Here is a 22040-nt window from a genome sequence, read left to right as displayed (position 1 = left end):
GAAGAATTCTTGGACATGACTACTACTAAATTAGATTAAAGGCCTTATAATTTTAAATTCTAAAAAGTCAGGCACTTTTATACAATTTTGAATCTGATATACGTTATTGAAATTTCAACTATTTTTGCCAAAAGTAAAAGGTAACTAACATTTCTCACAACTCACCTGTTATAATATCGGCCTCCCATCATAAACTGATTGTTTGGTGTTGGACATATTTTAAATCGCTGAATATTTTCGTTGGTCCGAAAGTAAAGTGAATAGTCACCAGGAGTATTATCTGAGGGCCTCACAAGAAAACTGCATACTTGGCCAACTGTAAAAATTAAGCTGTTAGTTTTATTTCCTAATTATCAAATAAAAAAGAAATAGTGTTAAGTAACCTAATTATAAAGTACATTTAAAAGTCATAAACATATGTAAATTTTCACCAGGAACTTGCCTTATAATAAAAACAATTTTAATACATCTTTGTGCTTTCTAGTTTATGAGTCACAACCATTCATGATGTTGCATGTGTGTTTTACATAAAAATAAGTCCGCAGCAGTGATTTCTGGTTAATAATGTCTCTACCTGTCATGACTTCGGAAGAATAACCTAACCACAGGTATAGAGGACACTGGCTAAAATGGGTACATTCTATTTGTAAATCCTCTTAATAAGAAGAGTTAAAAAAAGTTAAAGTAAATTTTGTTTAGGCATAGTCTACATTTAATCAATGCTTCTGATTAAACATTAAAAAGTAATAACTGTAATAAAAGAGTACCAATGCTTACAAAGGTAGATTCAAAAATGAAATATGTGTGTACCTTATCAAAATCAATACATGTACACCACCTTTCATTTAATAGGTAAGTACCTGGAAAGTCATACAGAAACAAATTATCATATATTAAAGGTTTTCACACTAATTTTAGAGAAGGCTTTTTGATATCTTCAATTGGCAGTGACTCTTAACACCAAAATGGTTTGTTTTTCCTCTGCCTTAAGTCCTAATGACATAGAAAAGATCGGAACTTGACTGCTTTTAGGAAAACACACTGAACACTTAGAATATCGGATGAAATTTTTATGTAAATTACTACGAGTTCCAATCATCTAGCCAAAGCACTTACTAACAAGTAATTTCATGTTTAATACAAAGAATAGGAATTCATGCAAAACTGCATGCAAGTGCTTATGTGTACTTTTCAGGGGAGAAAATCACCAGATTCTTCAAAGAGCACATGACCCAAAGAAAATAAAAAGTTAACATAGAGAAATTAATTTTAGCTCCTTTCAACTTGAAATGCATTAAACAAGAATGCGTGCCTCAAGTATTTGGTGGTCCAAGTTCAAAAATATAAACTTCTATTCAAAATTCAGTAAATTCACTAAAATAAATATTTTGGTCCCACTCTCAAAGCTGATAGCATGTCATTTTGGTTGAGCATCTGGTCTCTATTACTACCATTTTGCATCATGATGTTCCTTATTTTTAACCTACTTAGTCAACAACCTCACAATAAAATTGAACACTTCTAAAACTGCCTTAAATCTTTCAAAAGAGCCAAGTATTTATTACATTAAACTCCAATGCCTACAGTTCGAAACAGTAATTCAGAAAACATCTTTAATAATTAAGTAGTTTACTCACCATATACAAAAACTATCAAACACTGGTTGTTTTTAAAGAACTAAGATTTCTACATTACAGATTATGGCTTAAACTTGTGTCAAATCCTTATTATGTATGGTTTACAAAAAAGATATTTAGTAGTTAAATTAATTCTGTCTTAAATGTTAGGATAAATGATGACAGGATGGTTTTTAGTTTAAATAATAAACCCACAATACAAGTCAATTTCTACTTTGTGTATCTCTATAAAAATTTTTGAGAAATGTTAAAATGAATATATTTTAAATAAGGCCCAATTCCATAACTTCACAAGTGCACAAATATAAATGCTAGAACATTTCCTGCAGCCGAACAGCAAAAAAATAAAAACTACACAATATTATTCTAAGTATCGATAATAAATTATGGCTTTTATATAACAGAAGCTTATAGTCATTCAAAAGAATGAAAACTTATATAAGCAGATATAGAATGATCTCCCAAAATATATCCTAACATGAAAAAAGTATGTTGCATGTTCCTATGAGTGTGCGTGTGTAAGGGTATGTTTAGAGGCAAGGAAGGGAGAGATACACAGACACTGAAAACTCATAAAAATACAGGAAAAAAACTCACATCTGGTGCTGCTTGTAGGGAAGAGAATAGTACTGGGACAGAAAGAAACATACTTCACTGAATTTTATGCTGCATGTACATGTTCAACTAAAAAACACCAGATAACAAATATACCAGTTTCTCTGTGGTATGCAAGAATTTACAGTATGTTTAAGCATCAAATGAGTGCTAAAGGCAAAATGGATGATAAATGGTCTATTTGTAAATAAAGAGTGAATATACAAGTACCTGTCATTAGTAAATTATAAGCTTCTTGTTTGGAAATTTTCCCATGGAACCATCTTAAAAAGAGAACAAATTAAATATGTAAATCTAAAGTCCTTTTTGCTGTTATACAATCAAAACTAAACAACCAGCACAAGTTTAATTCAAGCTGATATATTGAAATAAAAGCAAATATAATCAATCAAATTATCTCATCCCTTTTACATTTATGTTATTGTACTTTGTAAACATACATAATTTCAACAAAATGTAGAAAAAGAAGGGACTGATATGAACTATAATTTCCATATTAATTAACAATACAAAGACAGTAATGAATTTAATTCTGATAATGAGAAACTGTTACATGTTTACACCATAGCTAGTGTTCTCTTTTCTTTTATTAGGAGGGAAGGGTAGTACAGGTAGAGCCCACTACAGAATTATCCAGAAAAAAAAATTAGTAAATGAATTTTCCTCACATTACTCTCAAAATGAACTTTCCTATAATAGAAGGTAAATTCTCTCTTGAAAGAAAATGGAATGGCTGATTAATACTTTCCTTAAAGTCAGAAAGTAAGATTGAGTGATGACAGAGTAGGTATCAGCATCAAGGACTGAAATAAAATGACTTAGTATTCCTAGTTCTATTTGAGCTAATGCCATAACAAATTAGATGGCTAGAGTATTTTAGTTTCTGTATACTTAAAATAAGCATTTAGAAATTATAAATGGCATTATAGTCAAGATCCACTGCATTTAGAAATTATAAATGGCATTATAGTCAAGATCCACTGCATATAATAAAGTATTTAAATTTTACCTTAGAATAAAATGACACACCTGATTTTAAAAAACTATTAGTAATTAAATTTCTTAAAATCTCCTCTCATTTACCTGAAGGACTATTATCTAACTTGCTGATTTACAACTCTTAATACCAGCCTGACAACTCTAGATCATCCCTCTATCACTTTGCCACAAATTCTTGGGATCTACTCTATTAGTTTTGATAGTAGCTTAAAAACAACTTGGAAAGTAAAAATACTACAAGACTAAAACAAACAAAAAAAAAAGCAAGACCTATCCATACACCGACTACAAGAGACTCACTTCAGACCTAAAGACATATGCAGACTGAAAGTGAAGGGATGAAAAAACATTTACCAGGCAAACGGAAGTAAAAAGAAAGCTGGGGTAGCAGTACTTATATCAGACAAAATAGGCTTTAAAAACAAAGCCTGTGACAAGAGAAGAACATTATAAAATGATAAAAGGAACAATCCAACAAGAGGATATAACAATTACAAATATCTATGCACCCAACATGGGAGCACCTAAATACACAGAGCAGCTATTAACAGACATAAAGGAAGAAACTGACAGGAATACAGTAACAGTAGGAGACTTAAATATCCCACTTACATCAATGGATGGATCATCCAGACAAAAAAAATCAACAAGGAAAAAGTGGCTTTGAATGACACATTACACTAGATGGAACAGATATATAAACAGAACACTATACCCCAAAACCATGAATACATGTTCTTTTCAAGGGCACACCTTATTTAGAATTCGTAATCTGATATAGGTAGTGGGAAGACTTCACACTAATACAATCAACAAGGTACGGTCTCACTCAACGGAGCCTATTTTACAGTTACACAGCTACACAGAACAATAAGGAAAACGAACTCAGAAAACATCTCATATGTTCCACCTGAGGAAGGGTGGGGAACTAAACGAGGTTTACTGAGAGTATTCAGCTTCATGTTTTTGTGTTCTAATGGTTAGAAAACAGAATAAGCAACCACTTGAGAGGCAAGTTGCTTCCATTCGTAAATTCTGACAGGATGGTAAGAAAAAAATGTTCCAGTGAAAAGAGATCAAAAGATGAACAGTTTCTATTAAAATCATGAGTAAAATCGAATTGGGATTGAGAGTTAACATCTTCAGAAGAAAATTCATATACAAATAAATGGCGGGGGGGGGCGCCTAGGTGGCTCAGTCAAGTGTCTGCCTTCCGTTCAGGTCATGATCCCAGGGTCCTGGGATCAAGCCCTGCATCGGGATCCCTGCTCAGCAGAGAATCTGCTCCCTTTCTCTCTCCCTCTGCCTCTCCCCGCGGCTTGTGCTCTCTCTCAAATGAACACATTTAAAAAAAAAACAAAAAAACAAATGAGGGGTGAGCAGGACACTAAAAAAGATCTCCAAGGACAAAAACAAAATTAGAGTAAATTTCCCATAGGAGATTATTGCTAACAGCTAACACTTCTGAAATATGAGAAGACTGCGGCAAATAAAACATAGAGTAATACCTGTTCTTTGAATTAGCCCTTACAAGATACTTAAAGTCAGCCTGATAAGATTACGAAAAGAAGGGCCTTGCAGAATCTTGTAAATATGGTAAAGAACCCTGTTGGGGCGCCTGGGTGGCTCAGTTGGTTAAGCGTCTGCCTTGAGCTCAGGTCATGATCCCAGGGTCCTGGGATCGAGCCCCACAGCTTCTCCCTTTCCCTCTGTCTGCTGCTCCTCCTGCTTATGCTCTCTCTTTCTCTGTCAAATGAATAAATAAAATCTTTAAAAAAAAAAAAAAAAAAGAACTCTGATGTTGGAGAAAAGTTGTCTCTCTCTCACACACACACACCAAACAAAAAACTGAAACACAAAATATCTAAAAGATGGGGTTACAAAAACAAGAAATGCTATAAATGTATCAGTAAGAAAGTAAAGAAAAATATGAGGAATCATGACATTCATAATGTCATTAATGTTCATAGAAAAGCCTTTAGTTTAGTGATAGAAGAGTTGCACACAGGTAAAAGACACCTTCATTATTTAAAAATAAGACTATCAACAGATCCTAAAGAAAATATTAACATATCAGTTCCTGAGCAAATAAAAACAATTCTTAAGACAGCCCCAAAAGTAGCAGTTTTCTTTTAAAATAAATTTTGGCCCCAGTTTTCCAATTTGTAGGTTTATAACGTATTTTCTTTTTCCTTTTAGTAATTAACACGAACTCACATTTTGCCTTCATGTGGATCTTCTTCCCGGCCCTAAAGGGTAAGACATTAAGACAGTATTTTATATAATTTTAACTACTAAGCTATTTTTATTAAAATTAATAAAAAGCATACCTTCAAACACATCTCTGCCCTGTCCCTCATATTTACTTATGCATATACAAGAAAAGATGTATCAGTTCAAGAAACGTCTTTCTAAAACTCTCTCCCTTACTGTTACTACTCTTCTCCTCTTGTGATTACTGTAATTCAGGCTCTTTTCCTCCCTTTTCTCAAACTATTACCACAGCCCAATGAGTTTAATTACCTTTGTGCCCTGTCCCACCCCATCACTTCACCATTCCAATGTGGACTCATCGTTTTCAACTGCAACTTTCTCCTGAGCTAAGAAACACCAAACAAAACAAAAAGAAACGAAATTTAAAAACCAAACCTTTAATACCTCTCTGCTCCCTACAAATTCCTCCTTTGATAAAATCTAAATCCTTTTTCATATCACTCAAGTCTACATTTCCTATCTAGTACTACCAATTCTCTTTAGGTATCTATACAATATACCCACATAACTACCAATTTGCTTATCTATATTCTCAACACCACTGGCTTGTTCTTTTTAACTTAGAATGTCCTTTCCACTCACTGTTTCCTACCTGTTTATTAACCTAAACTATCCAGACAGGATCTTCTTCAAATACTCAGTAAAATACTGAGTCCCTAAAACATAAATACAAAATTCTACTTTGAAGAGAAAAGACATCCTTCTTTTATCATCTTTTGAATTTTCCCTTACTCTATTTGGCATGCCTATTATTTAAGACACACCGGTGTTATTCATTCCTTAATAGTGGCTGTAAGCACCTTAAGATTTTAGGTTTTCTTTGTTAACACCCAACCACCACCATAACCACTAGCACAATGCTGGGCATAAAATTTGCACTGAATATTTATTGAACTGAACTCCTAGTGCCCAGCAAAACTGGGTACCTGGCACCAGGTTTTCATTGAATAATGAAGAAAAATGGTCTATCTATACATGGATTTACCCCTCTCAATTTGTTCCTTACTCATCATATACCTAACCAAACTAAAATCAAACACCCACTGAATGTCTATAAAACAAAGCAGTATGCTAAAAAAAAAAAAAAAAAAATTACACTAAAACAAAATGCATCATTGCCCAAAAAGAGCTAATCTCTACAGAGTAGGTTTACACCATAAACTAATTTTATACAATGTAATAAAATACAGAATTAACAAGGTGCTATAGAAACACAAGAGGAAACAATTTAGCCGAAGAAAGCCATAAATCCTCTGTGAAAACAGGGACAGCATCTGAGCTGAATTGATAAAGATGAATTAAATTTTACATGGTAGTAGTCTAGCAGGGCAGGAGTGTCAGGAAAGTGTAGGCATAAAGAAATTCATTCAACAAACATTTGCTGAATGCTTACTAATGTCAGACACTATTCTATGCTATGGGGATACATCACTGAATCAGAGACAAAAATCCTCACAGAGCTTACATTCTTGATTTAAGGCATAAAAGTATAAATGTACTTGGAGAACAGTAATTAGAATTTCAGAGTGGGAAAATTCTTAAATCCAACCACCAACCTAATGTCTGAAATCTAGACAATCTCCAAATGGCTTTTCAAGCTACAAGGAATCACTAGGCTCCAAAGAAGATCAGTATGAAAACTTATTTTAAGTATTAGAGTAAAAATTGTTTATTAATTCTAACTTGGAACTATTCCACTATTAATTGAAAATAAGACTATATTCCTTTTTAGCAGCCACATCACATTGTTCAATTCATACTGACTTGTTAACTTGTTCTTTTATTTTTTTTCCCTTTATTGATGTTAAGTCATGTGTCCTTATGTTAAATTGGGCTTCCCCCCCCCCCCCCCGGTACTCATTGGATAACTTTCACTTTTCTTCTTAAAGTTTATCTTATTAAATTTGACCCAGAATCTCAAGAGCTGGAGAAAAGTTAAACTATACTCTAAATCCTTTAAATAATCAGAAATACGGGGGCAGGGGGTTATAGCGGGGAGGAAAAAAAAATCCAACATAAAAAAGTTTTACTGTAGTAAAACCAACACAGTAAGATTCTTCAGTTTGAACACTTCTGGCCTATATGAAATAAATATCTCTCCCTACTGTAAAATACCAAACACTAATCTAGGAATTAGGAGTTCTAATCACAGCTCTTCCACTAAGTAACTATGTGTATACAATGTATCATACCATTTCCTCAACTGCCCTCCACTTTTCCTCAGTATGTTTTACTTCTACATATCAAGATCTATTAATCAAGAGAATTAATAACAAAGAAAAACATTCTCCACTGCTATCTTCCCGGAAAATAATCAAAGCACAGGTTTCAGAATATTACCAAGTTCATGACATAATTTAAAAATAGTAGCTCTGAGGGCTGTGAAAGATAAAAGGAAACCATTCCATCACAAACCAAATCCAAATCCAAAAGGGAAGGATGAACTCCAAAACTGTAATATGTTTGATGAGATTCACTGATACTGAGTATTATCTCTGAAATGCAAATGCTGCTTGAATGCAGCCCTGCTATCAAAAAACCGCACAATTACCTACACTGTGACAAGACGACTGATATTATATTGTGTAGCGACAACGAAAATGGGAATACCGGAAATGCAGAAATGTGATAATATATGTGTAATATAACTATGTTTTTCCAAGGTTACTAGAAAATTGTACATATATTTGGGAGATAAAGATTCTGAAAGCAAACATGTGCAACCCTATTTGATTCAGATTCCATGATCATTTTTTCATAGCCTCGTTTATGAGGAAAACCACTAAGAAGACAACAAGAGATACAAATAAGCACAAATGTTAATTTTTTTTTAATTCTTAGAAACTCATGAAAACTTTCTGGAAAAAAAAACTTTCAGAAAATCAATAAAGAATCAAACATGCTAGCTTAGTTATGTTTTATACAAATAAATAACATCTACAGTAAATACATTTTAATGAAAAAAGTCCTTGTACTTAAGAATTGAGGTTTTTAATTAAAAAAAATTTCATTACTAATTTCGCCTGATTATGGAAAAGTTCCAAAAATGTACAAAATATTTAAAATTCTGAGAGAGGAAAAAAACAAAACTTACCACCTCTTCCACTAGGTCTTCGACAATGAGGCCCTGTTCGTCTGTTCTTAGATTTGTAACCCACATCCATCCATCTTCTAATTCATTATGAACAATAAACATATCTCCTTTTAGGAAACTGAAAATAGCAATTATGAAGTTATTAAAATTGAATTAAAATTTTAAACATGGAAATTTGAGTAATCATGTGCCATACTACAGAGATAATATGGTATTGGAAAATGTAAGAAATTAAAGTCATATACCCTGGATTTTTGTCCTGTTTCTGGCATCATCTAAATATAAAACTCTGAAGACACTTAACAATCTGAATCTTATTTCTTCATGTGTAAAATGGATTTAATAATGGTATCTGCACTATCTACATTATTTGATTACTCTTAAATTCAAATTAGAATTTGTATAAACAGTAATTATATATGTATTATAGGCTTTAGGGTAAAACTCCAAGAAAAGTGAACTTAAAAATTTAAGCTTCCATGTAATTACTCTTTCAGATGTAGGTTAGATATAAAATCATAATATAATTAACTCATTACACATACACAAGATACAGTTACTTTAGAAAAACTTTATTTTAAATAAGCACAATAAGCCTTATCAGCAGATATTTATGAGAATTAACATTTTTCTCATAAAAAACATTAACGTTCATTTAATTCACTTAGACATCCATGATACAACGTAGCATTCTTTCTCTGAAAGTGGTATCAAAGGATAGGAGAATGTATGCATGTTTTTTCTGTTAACAATTTCTGAGTAGAGAAATGCATACACAAACTAGTTTCTTTTCCTTAGAATCTATATGTTTTCAACCTCCACAAAATCACAGGAGGAGTAAGTTAGGCTTATAATGATGCCATTTTACAACATCAGTAATTCGTTGAACTCTTCGTTTTAGGTCTGAATGAATGCCTCCCAGTGTTCAAAGTTTCAAGATTGATTGCCTGCTGCTACTGACCCTATCTCTACATCCATATCTACCGCATATTTTTTAAGTTTCCTTTCAGTCTAAATTTTCACAAACCAAAGTTCCATTAAGTAAATCTCTTCTCATACTTTGAAAACTGTTTTTCTCCAGAATATCTCAAGCTGCACTATTTCTTGGACAAGTTCAAGACTAAAAAACTTACACACAACACTTGAGATGAATTCTATTTAGATGAGCACATAATACTGCATTCTATCTTGATTCGAAAACCCTTGTTAACGGTGACCAATATTTCACTAGCTGACTGGCAGCAGACATTACTACTTAACCAAATAAATTACTCCTTTCTAGAACCAATCTCCTAAATAACTACATTAAAAAAATTATGAGTAAAAGGGGAGTACATATGGACAAAAATATAGAAATGAGAAGTGACAAGTTTCATTTCTTGGTCAAACAGTCATAAGAGAATTTTTTTTTTTTAATTTTGAATTCTGTTGTTGCTAGAACACTAAACATATGGTGCAAAATGAAAAAAAATTAAAATAAAGAGCTTATTACTAACACAAACAATATAATCAAAGACTCTTTATTTTGCATTTTTCCCCAAAAGAGTTAAAATGCCTTATTCTCATTAATCTTCAGATGTTTTTACCTTAAAAAAAAAAAACTTCAAAGATACAAATTTTTAAGGACTCATACATTCACATATATTTATATGGATCAAATTAAAATTTATTTTTTCCAATTCTTGTTTAAATTTTCATCTTCCTAGACCAGTAGTTGTCAGTTTTGAAGGTCTCTCAGGACTCCTTTATATATTTAAAAACTGATACCCTGAAAGGCTTTTATTTATATGAATTATATCTATTAATATTTACCATGTTAGAATTTATAATATAAATGTTTTAAGTGTTTACTAATTTCTTAAAAAATAATACACCCCATCACACAGTAACATAAAGAATATAAAATATTATTTTTAAAAGTTTTGTGAGAATATTGTTTTACATTTTTTGCAAATCTCAACATCTGGCTTAACTGCACACTGCTAGATTCTTCTCTTTCTATATTCAAACTGTTGTTTTAAAGGTTTTTTTTGTTTGAAGTATATGAAGAAAAATCTGGCTTCACAAAAATATGTAGTTGTGAAAGGAGTATTTTAATGGCCTCTCAGATAATTATAGATATTCTATGATATTACACCAAAAACTCAACAATTGGTACTTGAAGGTTAGTTGTAATATGGAATCTAAAACACCATCAATGAACTTTCTGTACCCCATTTCAGTAATATCTATTTGTCAATCTTGCACTTTGAATGGACCTTTACCCAGGCATAATTCTTTAACAGCATGCATCGATCATTTAGAAAATACTGGTTCACTGAGCTATGCAGATCATCCAGATGTAAATTCACCTTACACAATCAAAACATCACATTAATATCACCACCACTCTCATCAGAAATATCAGGAAGTATGTGGGAAGCTGTCAAACTCCTGACAGCACATACAGCGTTTCCAAAATTCTCATTTTTGCTTGCAAGCTCAAATTTTGTCATTGGCAACAAATACCTCCAGTTATTTCCCCTGAAGTAACATAACAGATTCACTTAAAAAAAAAAAAAAAGTCAAGTACTCTAGTCTGAATAACCATAGTTGGATAGTTTGCCTGTCAGTCTTAAGTACAAATGGTGTACACAAAAGCAGAAGCTAGCTCAGCTCTCAACACTGCTCTCCTCAAGACCAGGACCTGTGGTACACAGCCAAGATATTTTGTGTGTACTTCCCATTTCATCACACAGAATATTAAAAAGATTCACCAGTTTTCTTCATCACACAGAAAGATAAAACAGATATTCATCACACTGAATGCTAAAAGGGTTGAGATTTAGTAAAATACCTTTTACAGTCTCATCAAGAAAAATCTGAGGGGAAACTGTTTTGTACTGTTTACCTCCAAGGGTGTGGCAGTGAAGAATACTGTATACTTTGCTGCCACTGCCTTGATTTGTGCTAAGGGACTAACAGTTTTACTGCTTCTTGTTTTTGTACCATCAATGTAAATGTCACAGTGAAAAAGGCAAATTATGTCTTAGTCTTATTAAGAAAACAGTTCTGCTCCCAGGGTCCTGGGATCAAGCCCCGCATCGGGCTCCCTGCTCCGTGGGAAGCCAGCTTCTCCCCTCCCTCTCCCCCTGCTTGTGTTTGTTCCCTCCCTCGCTGTGTCTCTGTCAAATAAATAAATAAAATCTGAAAAAGAAAAGAGGAAAGGAAAGAGGAAAGGAGAGGAAAGAGGAAAGGAGAGGAAAGAGGAAAGGAGAGGAAAGAGGAAAGGAGAGGAAAGAGGAAAGAGGAAAGAGGAAAGAGGAAAGAGGAAAGAGGAAAGAGGAAAGAGGAAAGAGGAAAGAGGAAAGAGGAAAGAGGAAAGGAAAGGAAAGGAAAGGAAAGGAAAGGAAAGGAAAGGAAAGGAAAGGAAAGGAAGAAAAGAAAGAAAACAGTTCTGCTCTCATGAATTCTCTAAATGGGTCTCAAGGATCCCCAAGGTTACATGGATCACACTTTGAGCACTGCTGTTCTAGAAGATACACTGGGAATTTACAAGTTACTCAAAATCCCTCAATTGGTAGTTCACCACTGTTCTTCTTTATTGTATACATTTCATTCCTTCTCTTTCTTTCATTGGCCTTTCCTGCTTAGATCACAAATAAAGGTATGCCAATAAAAACTAAATGAGAAGTTGTTATTTTGTAGACAATCATATAAAAAGAGAATCCTTATTCTGAGATTCCAGATATTTGAATCTTTATTTTTTAAAATACCGTATTTCCAGAAATTTCAGTACCTCCCCAAGTTACTGTTTTTTAAATGCTGCTGTTGATTTCGGTGAGTTGTATTACCAGAATCAGTAAACATTTTACCAGTAGGAAACAAATTTTCTATTGCAAAGTAGCTTGTAGAAAGACACTGATAATTTGATAATTATCAAACATCAGATTATATGAAAATAATAAAAACAAGTTATATATAAATCAAATTACACAAATAATTTTTAAAAATTATCATGTTCTTTAGTTCTATGCCACACTTAAACTATTCACCCATCATATAAAATAGAAGTTTAGTCATCATTTAAGTACAATTACAGTTGAGACATAAATGCCATGTAGTAATAAAAATGAAAATAGAGTACAGAATATAACAATTATCCTTACTTCGTCAGAGACAGTCTAATAAAATCTGAATTTATTTCACCTGTCATCTTCACTGTGGCCACTCTGATCCAAATCCATATTCTGAACAAATAAGCCAAACACAGGAGTACAGGAACGATGAACTCAATATTAAAGGTACTTTCACCCTGCTGCATGCTATTTCCTCAAAGTCCAAGACCTTCCCAGTCCAAGAGTGGTAAGTTTTCGAAGTCTGTCAAATGCCTATTTCAAATGCCTATAAGTGAGAATACATTCTAAAATACCTTATTTCATCAGTGTCTGGAACCTTTGTGTAAGGTAGAATGGCTCGAACACGCCTTCTATCTTCTACTGGCTAGGAATCATAAGAAAAGAAAAAAGATTTACAAAAGATAAATAATCTTTTTATGTCAAAGTCAAATCAGGTATATCCACATAAAGTTCAAACCAACAAAAATCCTCATTATGAACACAGGATCATTCAAATTGTTTTTAGTAAGGTTCTAAATACTCAAAGCCTAGAAATATTTGTCTTGTTTCTGGCTTTTTTTTAATAGAAATTATTTTAACTGTATAACCAATGTTTTTACCAAGTAATATGAGTAGCCATTTAATTTTAAATGAACTACATGGAACATATAAATTAATCTTTCTCTGATGATGTAGAAGGCGTTTCAGAATCTTGCAGCAACTTCAGGATTAGTACTATGCTATCAGTCATTACTGCTCATTCATTTAAAAATATTTTTTAAGTTATCACCATACAGTATTATACAAAAAAAAATCTAGCAACTTAAATACAAAATTACTGAAAAAAAATTTTTGAAGAGGATATCAGTTTTGCTGACAGTACAACCAGAATTAAAAATTTAAAACAACAAATATTTCTTGATTTATAATAAATACCATAAGATAACTGAGTAAGAGCTAACCTCATAGTAAAGTGAAATAATAAATTTCTGAAAAATCTTTTTATTTAAGTTTTACTTGCCTCTGGTGGTGCAACTGGATAAAGCAATTTTTCTCCTTTAAGCAAACAGGAAACATGACTGTAATAACCTATTAAGTCTGACAGTGAAGAAAAACGTCTTCCACCAATGTAGTAATCTCCACACATAGCAATAATCCTATTTGTACACGAAAAAAATACAGTATAACAAAAACCTTTAGAGCCAATTTTGAAGACCAAGTTCTAAAGAAATTATAACTCCCTAATTTTCATACTCTTTTCCTTTACTATATCCTTGTATTTAAATACCACTTACTAATATCCACCAATGCAAATTTACCTGAGGTTATTTCTTCTAAAAATATATATGCATACATGTGACAGATATGAAATACATATCTGAATTACAAACCCCATTACATTCTTCATTTCAATATTTATAAATCTATCTTCAGATACTCTGCTCACTTTTCATATTTAAGACTAAATAGCAGTATTAATAAGTTTTCTCTGGCTAAAAGTAGCTTACAGATTTCAAAATATTTAGGGTATTATAATAATTTCACATTCGACGTGTGGTACAAAGTACTCTTAAAACTTATTTTAAAATGTGAAAGCCAAGAACATGCAAACATTTTATCAGTTAACATTATAGGCAAAAATGATTTTTTTCAATGTCTCCCATAAAAATGAAATTGAAGATAATAATATAGGTATGTATATTTAATAATATAGGTATGTATATTTATGTAGAGTTTGATATCTGTACTTGAAAATCTACATACCTTTGACATGAATGTTTGCAAAGAATTTCAGAACAGTGAAGCAAAATGAATTAAAGGGCACATATCTTTACTCTTTGTTTCCTAAATTTTGTTACTCTGTAGTCTAAAAATACACATTTCCTTTATTTCTGCTTTACCAAAGTTTCTTCATAATTCTTTATACTTTAAAAGTGATAATTATATTTGAGATTAGCACAATGCCCAATAATATTGTTTTTAAACAAAAAATCATGCATTCAATATCTACTCTATAATCATCTGATTAAATCACATAATTGAGAACTGAACATCACTTACCCCGTCACTTAAATATCACTGAAACAGTCACCTTTATTAAAGCAGGTGTATTTAAGAACACTACAGCAAAGTAACTATATTATTTAGCCTCATATTACAATTAAAGACTTACCTAAAATGGTTGACAACATTTGTCTGGCTAAGAAATGAAAGTACAAAGGATCCTGGCCTCCGATCACTCTCTCTTATAAGGTAACTGCCGGACTTCCCTGCCTGCCTTAGGCGTTCTTCTGCTATAGTTCTATCAAGTTTTCCATGATACCACCTAAGGGAAAAAAGTTCTGATTAGAATACAAATAGCAACCATAAAATTAATAGTGGTAGTTGAGAAACTTAATAATAGAGGTTTTAAATACCTAAATGTAATTTAAACATTTACCTTTTACTCTTGATAGGTTATTCCAATTTTAACTCAATTATTTTTAACTTCTCAGTCTCTCAGAAAAAAATTCATTTATTCAGTTTTTAATTTGTTCTATAAACTCAGGGCTAATCATCTCACATATGAACCTCTTCCATTTCTGCCATCTTTCTACCTCCAGGATTGTCTACCTGGTCAAGATATAAACACTTATTACAATCAAATCTTTACTTAGAAAAATAAGAATACGATGGACAAATGGAAACAATTACTACCTCTCTATATACTAAAGAACCTAAGTATACCACTTGACATAGCAAGCAAGGCACATGATACCTGTAAGAAAATAAAACTTTATTCCATTTCAGTGTCTGTGCCCTAGAACAGGAAAATAGAATGACATTGTCCAAAGACTACTATTCTAATTTCCTATTTCAACATGATGATTATTCCCTTTCGTCTTAAAATGATTTACTCCATAACCACACATCTGATCTTAATTCCTCAAATTTATTTAACAAACATGTGGGTAATAAATAATACCTTTTTCCCTTTAATTTTCCTACTCTCAATTTAAATATGTTCTACCTACCATACTACCAGATAATCTGCTTAAATGACTGGCTATAATTCCAGCATCACCCATGCTACCAATTTATGCCTATAAAAGACTCATGGATATAAACAGAAGCATAATTAGAAACATATTGGAATTTTCACAGGGCCATGGTAATAGTTCTACAAAGTAACTGTTATGAAATATTTTTACACCTTCAATATGTTAGTCATCAGAACTCACCCTTGATACTTATAGTCTCTCTTGAAACACTCAGAGATACACTCAGAGTAAAACAATAAAACATTCACATTGCATTGAAATATTTAATATCTAGCCATAAGTCAATAGTTAAAACTATTACAGTCCTATGACTATTTTTGTAATACTCCTATTTTTGTAAACTTGCTGTAAGGAAAGCTAACTATTCTTTGACTCATTAGTTTATTAAAAAAAAAAATTAAAGGAATTTTCAATTTTTTTTTAAAAACCAACCCACTTATTTGAAGTCTGTGCATAAGACTGAAATGAAATAATGAAAAAAATCACAAAGCTTCATCTTAATAGGAAAAACATAATTATAAACAATATTAGAGGAAGAAGGCAAAGAACAATCAAAACTGCATTCTTCTTAAAACTCTAATCTCAGTTCAACCATTATATTTAAGGCTACTGACAAGTATATTTAACTTTCAAGAACTGTTTTTTCTTCTTTTAAATCTAAAAGGAAAAGTTAAGACTAATGATGATTAAAGGCTCCTTGAAGAGCTAAAATTTAACCACATATGATCAGGACAAAGTTTACTGAGAGAGGCTCCCAGGTGACTCAGTAGGTTGTGTCTGCCTTCAGTTCAGGTCGTGATCTCAGGGTCCTGGGATGGAGCTCCACATCGGGTTACCTGCTCAGTGGGGAGTCTGCTTCTCCCTTTCCCTCTGCCCACCCCCCTCCCCGCTCATGTTTGCTCTCTCAAATAAAATCTTTAAAAAAAAAAAAGAAAAAGAAAGATGTAAAAAGTCACCATTTAAAAAAAATTATTTAGATATTTATTTAGTTGTGAAAATACATGGGACATGTCCTTAGAATACAAAATTGGTACATTCTTTATTACCTAAAGCAATGAAGCTATCCCAAAGAGCAGATTTACATATTGAAGAGATAAAAATTAAAAACAATTATAGACAAAACTCCTATTTTTATGTACTTTCTATTTGTTAAATTTCTGTTGTTTTACCCAAAATGTCAGGATTAAAAAATTTCATTTAATCTCCATCCTGTGAACCCACCATAAGATGATACACAAGGTCATGAGGTGTTACACAATTACTCATTTATAATAAATACTTGCCTAGAAACTTTTACTGATATATAAAAGATATATTTGTGATGTTTTAGTTTTTAGCTCTGTACTTTCTGTAAGATTCTGGCTTTAACACAGGTATTCAGTTTAAGACAGACTTTATTTTTTATTTTTTATTTTTTTAAAGATTTTATTTATTTATTTGACAGAGAGAGAGACAGCGAGAGCAGGAACACAAGCAGGGGGAGTGGGAGAGGGAGAAGCAGGCTTCCCGCAGAGCAGGGAGCCCGATGTGGGACTCGATCCCAGGACCCTGGGATCATGACCTGAGCCGAAGGCAGACGCTTAACGACTGAGCCACCCAGGCGCCCCAAGACAGACTTTACTTTAAACAAACAACTCTGTTTCTTGAATACTAGTAATTCCCTTTACGTCAAAAGCTCATTAAGCTTCAAATACATGATGCAAAACATGTCAATTCTTTATTTTTTATTTTTTTGTAATTTTTAAATAACAGAATCAGACCTGTAAATACAGAGAACTGACGGTTGCCAAAGGGGAGAGGAGTGGGAGGATAGGCAAAACAGGTAAAGGGGAGAGGGAGATACAGGCTTCCAGTTATGAAATGAGTAAGTCACAGGAACAAAAGGCACAGCATAATTAATACAGTCAAATATTGTACTAGCAATCTATGGTGACAGATGGTAGCTATACTTGTGGTGAACACAGCATACTGTATAAATTTGTCAAATCACTATGTTGTATACCTGAAACTAATGTAACATTGTGTCAACTATAGTAAAAAAAAATGTCAATTATTTATTATGATTATAAATTGAAATTAAGTTATCCAATAATAGGCTGGATGAGCACATATGTAGTTGAGTCAGATCCTCTAAGTGTTGAAATTCCATGGTTAAAAGTCAATGGCTATTCTACAAACAAAACAAAACAAAAAAGCAACTGAATTTTCTCAATCAAAACTCAGACTTTCCTGAATTATCTTTGTTAATTTGAAATTATTAAGGTGAATCATACTAACATGAATATTTTAAATGTATCTGACCAGCTATTTTAAAGCTATTATTGAAGCATAAAAAGCACTTCAATTAAGCTATTACAATATGCAATCTTTATCCCATTTAAAAACTTGGAAATAAAAAGATCAGTATCACGCTTGGTGAAATAATTATTTTATTATAAATGCATATAGCATCATGAGATGTAGCTAAAACAAGTATTTTGTAAGTAGATCACAATTCCAACGTGATATGATTTGGTTGAAGTACTTCACAGATTTATAGAACCTAAGCCCTATATCCACTGAGCACTAGTCCTTGGGTCTTTAAAACAATGTCTCTCAAACCCTTTTTTGACCCATGAACTTTTTGATAAACATAAAATTTCACCTACCAAGAAATTCAGAATACTCAAGTTGTCAATTTCTCACAGAGAATCATTATATATTCTATTTAATCCCAGGAGCCAAAGGAAAAAAAAAATGCTACTTTAACTTTCTGAAATTTGTAATAAATTCATTTTATATATAAAAAAAAATAATGTGAAATATGACTTCTCAAAACATACCCTCATACCAAAGATGTGAACTCCCCTAGAGGAGATGTGCCTCTAGTGGATATCAGTTTAAGATTCATTTCACAAAAATGCTACACTTTCTGACTGTACACATAGTTACAGTAGCAATATTACAAGGAAATGAAAAAATCTAATCACTCCCACTATTTCTTTACAATCTTTATAATCAAAGTCTTATTATATCTTGTTAAGGGTAGTTTTGCTGGTGATTGTTTTCAAATAAGTTAACAAGAAATGGAACTGAATCTAGAATACCTCTAAGGAACACAGAATAACTGGTATTGCATTGGGGTATGAGGATATTCTGAATGCAACAGGAGATTACCCCATATCTATGGGCGCCATTACCTAAGGTAAATTTGTTACTCTGCTTATCACATTTACGGCAATTTTAACTCACAGAACGTACCTGGCACATAGTAATATTAATTTTAAAAGCATTTGTTGAATGAAGGAAGAAGTGTCAAATCATAAAGCATAATGTGGGAAAAAACTTTAAGTCTAGTTCCAACTCCCTACCAATGTAAAAAAAAAAAAAAAAAAAATTCTTCTTCAATGTCCATAATAAGCAAGTTCTGATCTTTGAGGACTGTTAGCTAGGTCTAAAAAATATATGAAAATACTTGAGATGGACAGAGCTAAAGAAGGATGGCTACACTGACACCTCCTAAACATCTTCAGAAGAGACTAAACCAACTGGTAAGATGAAGACTCACCAGAAACCTCCATGACTCTGGTCAAGCCTCTACATTTTGTTACCTTATTACCATCACTTATGAAATATGGAAAACAATCTCCACCTCAACCTCAGAATAAATTACATATTGTCCTGAACGTCTTCAAAGAAAAACATAAAAATGAAAAACTACTACACAGGCTCTAATTGCATAATGGTTAAGTAAAGACTCTGGAGGCACCCTGCTTTTGTTTGAATTGTAGCTCTGCCAACTGGCTGTACAAGTGTGGGCAAATGACTTAATTTCGAGCCTCAGTTTTCTCCTCTATAAAAGGCATATAATAACAGTATCTACCTCATAGTAGCTTGCCTTGATATTATTAGATGAAATAATACATATAAAATTATATATACATATGAAAGACTACAGGACTGATTAATACAATTTCATCAATGAAAATCCCAAATTTTATGACTGTGGCCTAATGGACGATTAATTTATAGATCACCTCAGCCCCAATTATCTTCCTATTTTCCAGTCTTGTTTCACCTTCCAGCTAATTTTGGAAAGAGAACACAAGACACAAATCTTTGTATCTGCGAAAGCCTTATTTTTTAGGAGAAAATTTCTTTTCCCAAAATTCTTTTGAACATTATAGATCAGATATATTAAGTGGGACGAGAGATGCCAATGTATTCATAAACTAGAAATTCTTCCATTTCTCCTGGCAACTCCAGAAGAAAACCCTCAGATTGCCCCATTCTTTCTCCAGTGGATATATTCTTTGGAAGGATGACAAAGAAAGTATGCACTGGAAATACTGTGAGTTAAATTTTGCTAATATAGCACTTTAATAATTAAGTATCTAATGTTCTCCTACTTCAAAGTAAAGTACCCTCTTTTTCTTTTAAGGAGGTAGGGGAAAGAAAACAGGAAATTTAATAAGTAAACATATTTTTCTCAGCTAGCCTTGTAATTTTTTTGAGAAATCTTTTTTTTTCCCCAGTTTTCATTTGAATTCCAGTTACTTGACATACAGTGTAATATTAGTTTCAGGTGTCTAATATAGTGATTCAGCACTTCCACACATCACCTGGTGCTCATCACAAGTGCCCTCCTTCATCCCCATCACCTGTTTCACCCATCCCACCCATCCCCCGGCCCACCTCCCCTCTGGCAACCATCAATTTGTTCTCTATAGTTAACAGACTGTTTCTTGGTTTTCCTCGCTTTTCCCCCCATAATGTTCCTTTGTTTTGTTTCTTAAAGTTGAGAAAACTTACAGGCAGATACAGAGTCCCTTGATTTCAACAGAAACTACATAATCAATTTATCTAAGATAACATACCATCCAAGATGATGCTATATATTTAAAAAGTCAACAATAGAAGAGACAAGTTGGACAAGTTGCAGGAATCATTTTACTTTTAAACATGGGATAACATGAATTGTTTATATTTATAAACTTATATTGTATATCAGTAAAGGACTTTTGAGGAGCCTTACGGACTTCTGTGCTCTTTAGTTTGTCTCTCCTGACAGGAAAAATAATACAGAAATCTACGCAATGAGAACACCAGCTGGCGTGAATATAGACAGGCACTTCATTCAAACTATACAATTACTTACAACTAACTTGACATTCCTAAATGGAAATGGTCTACTACAGTAGAAAACAATCAAAACAGTGTCACCATCAACACACTTCCTTTTAAAAAGGAAACTAAATTGAAGTTCCCAGTTCACTTTTACTTTCCACTATACTCTTCCTCTTAATTATGTCACTGACAGGCACCAAAGTTCTTACAGAAAAATGTATATGCAGATATCCAATTGCCAAGAAATCTCTTCTGTCACCTAAATCACCTGGGATTCTGTGTGTGATCCTACTACAAACTCTGAAAGTGTTTCTGTAATTCTCAAAGATGCTAATCAGATTTTCTTATACATGTTTGTCCCTTCTGAAATCAAACTGGTTATTTCAAGATGGTATGATATACACAAAAAATTTGCTAAAACTAGTATACATCCCTTAAAGCCCCCATATTTCCTTTCAACAGAGTTCTTACAGTCACCGAGTCTGAGCTGATGGTTAAGAAAAGTGAATGCAGAGAGATTAAAATCTGGTCACTAGTAAATTCATTTGAACAACCACTAGACTAATAAGCATAACAGGTTTAATATACCCCTATAAGGCTCCTCAACTGCCCTCTACTCCAGACCAACTACATCACTAAACCTGAGAAAAAAATGCTTATGTAAACAGTAGGTCTATGTAATGCTTATGTGTATATGTTAGGTATCTTAGTATATTCATGTGTTCAAGCAAATATGTGTATTTAGCTATATATCTCAAATCAAATTAGCTCAATCCAAGAGTAGAAATTCTATTTCCTTTTGCTCCAAGTACATATTTACAGAGTCTGAAAGAGGTTTTAGTTCCTGGGAGTACTTCTAAAGAAAAGCACTGCCATGTGACCTACCCACCAAAAATTTAGTCTGCTGAAAGACTAACATACAAAAGATGGGAACCAACACAATGCTTACATAGGCAAAAGTTTATATTAAAAGGCACTCAACCAAGATAGCCTCATTCTCATTACCCTTAACTCCCATTACCCTAGATAACAGGGAAAGGTAGAAAAAGCCACACACTATCCAAAAATGTTATGCACTAATCAAAAGTGTGGAAGAAAGAAGGAGAGAGAGAGAGAGAGAGAGAGAGAGAGAGAGAGAGAGAGAGAGAGAGAAAGAAAGAAAGAAAGAAAGAAAGAA

At 32.7% G+C, this 22040-nt stretch overlaps 1 protein-coding gene across 1 annotated transcript in view; it reads right to left on the bottom strand.

Moving 5' to 3' along the window:
- RASA1 (RAS p21 protein activator 1) overlaps window positions 1-22040 on the bottom strand; it is a 104421-nt gene that overhangs the window by 41211 nt on the left and 41170 nt on the right. The window contains exons 2-8 of the mRNA XM_073887745.1: window positions 14890-15042; window positions 13734-13873; window positions 13031-13097; window positions 8620-8737; window positions 5469-5500; window positions 2463-2515; window positions 166-316 (exon numbers count right to left, since the gene is read on the bottom strand). Of these exons, the coding sequence (XP_073743846.1) occupies window positions 166-316; window positions 2463-2515; window positions 5469-5500; window positions 8620-8737; window positions 13031-13097; window positions 13734-13873; window positions 14890-15042 (714 nt within the window). The remainder of the gene's footprint in view (window positions 1-165; window positions 317-2462; window positions 2516-5468; window positions 5501-8619; window positions 8738-13030; window positions 13098-13733; window positions 13874-14889; window positions 15043-22040) is intronic.

Source organism: Callorhinus ursinus, unplaced genomic scaffold (assembly GCF_003265705.2).
Source record: "Callorhinus ursinus isolate GAN/ISIS: 27379988/994484 unplaced genomic scaffold, GSC_fseal_2.0 scaffold3, whole genome shotgun sequence".
Taxonomy (NCBI): Eukaryota; Metazoa; Chordata; class Mammalia; order Carnivora; family Otariidae; genus Callorhinus; species Callorhinus ursinus.
Note: the sequence above shows the minus strand (reverse complement) of the source record. Positions and strands in the feature narration are given on the sequence as shown.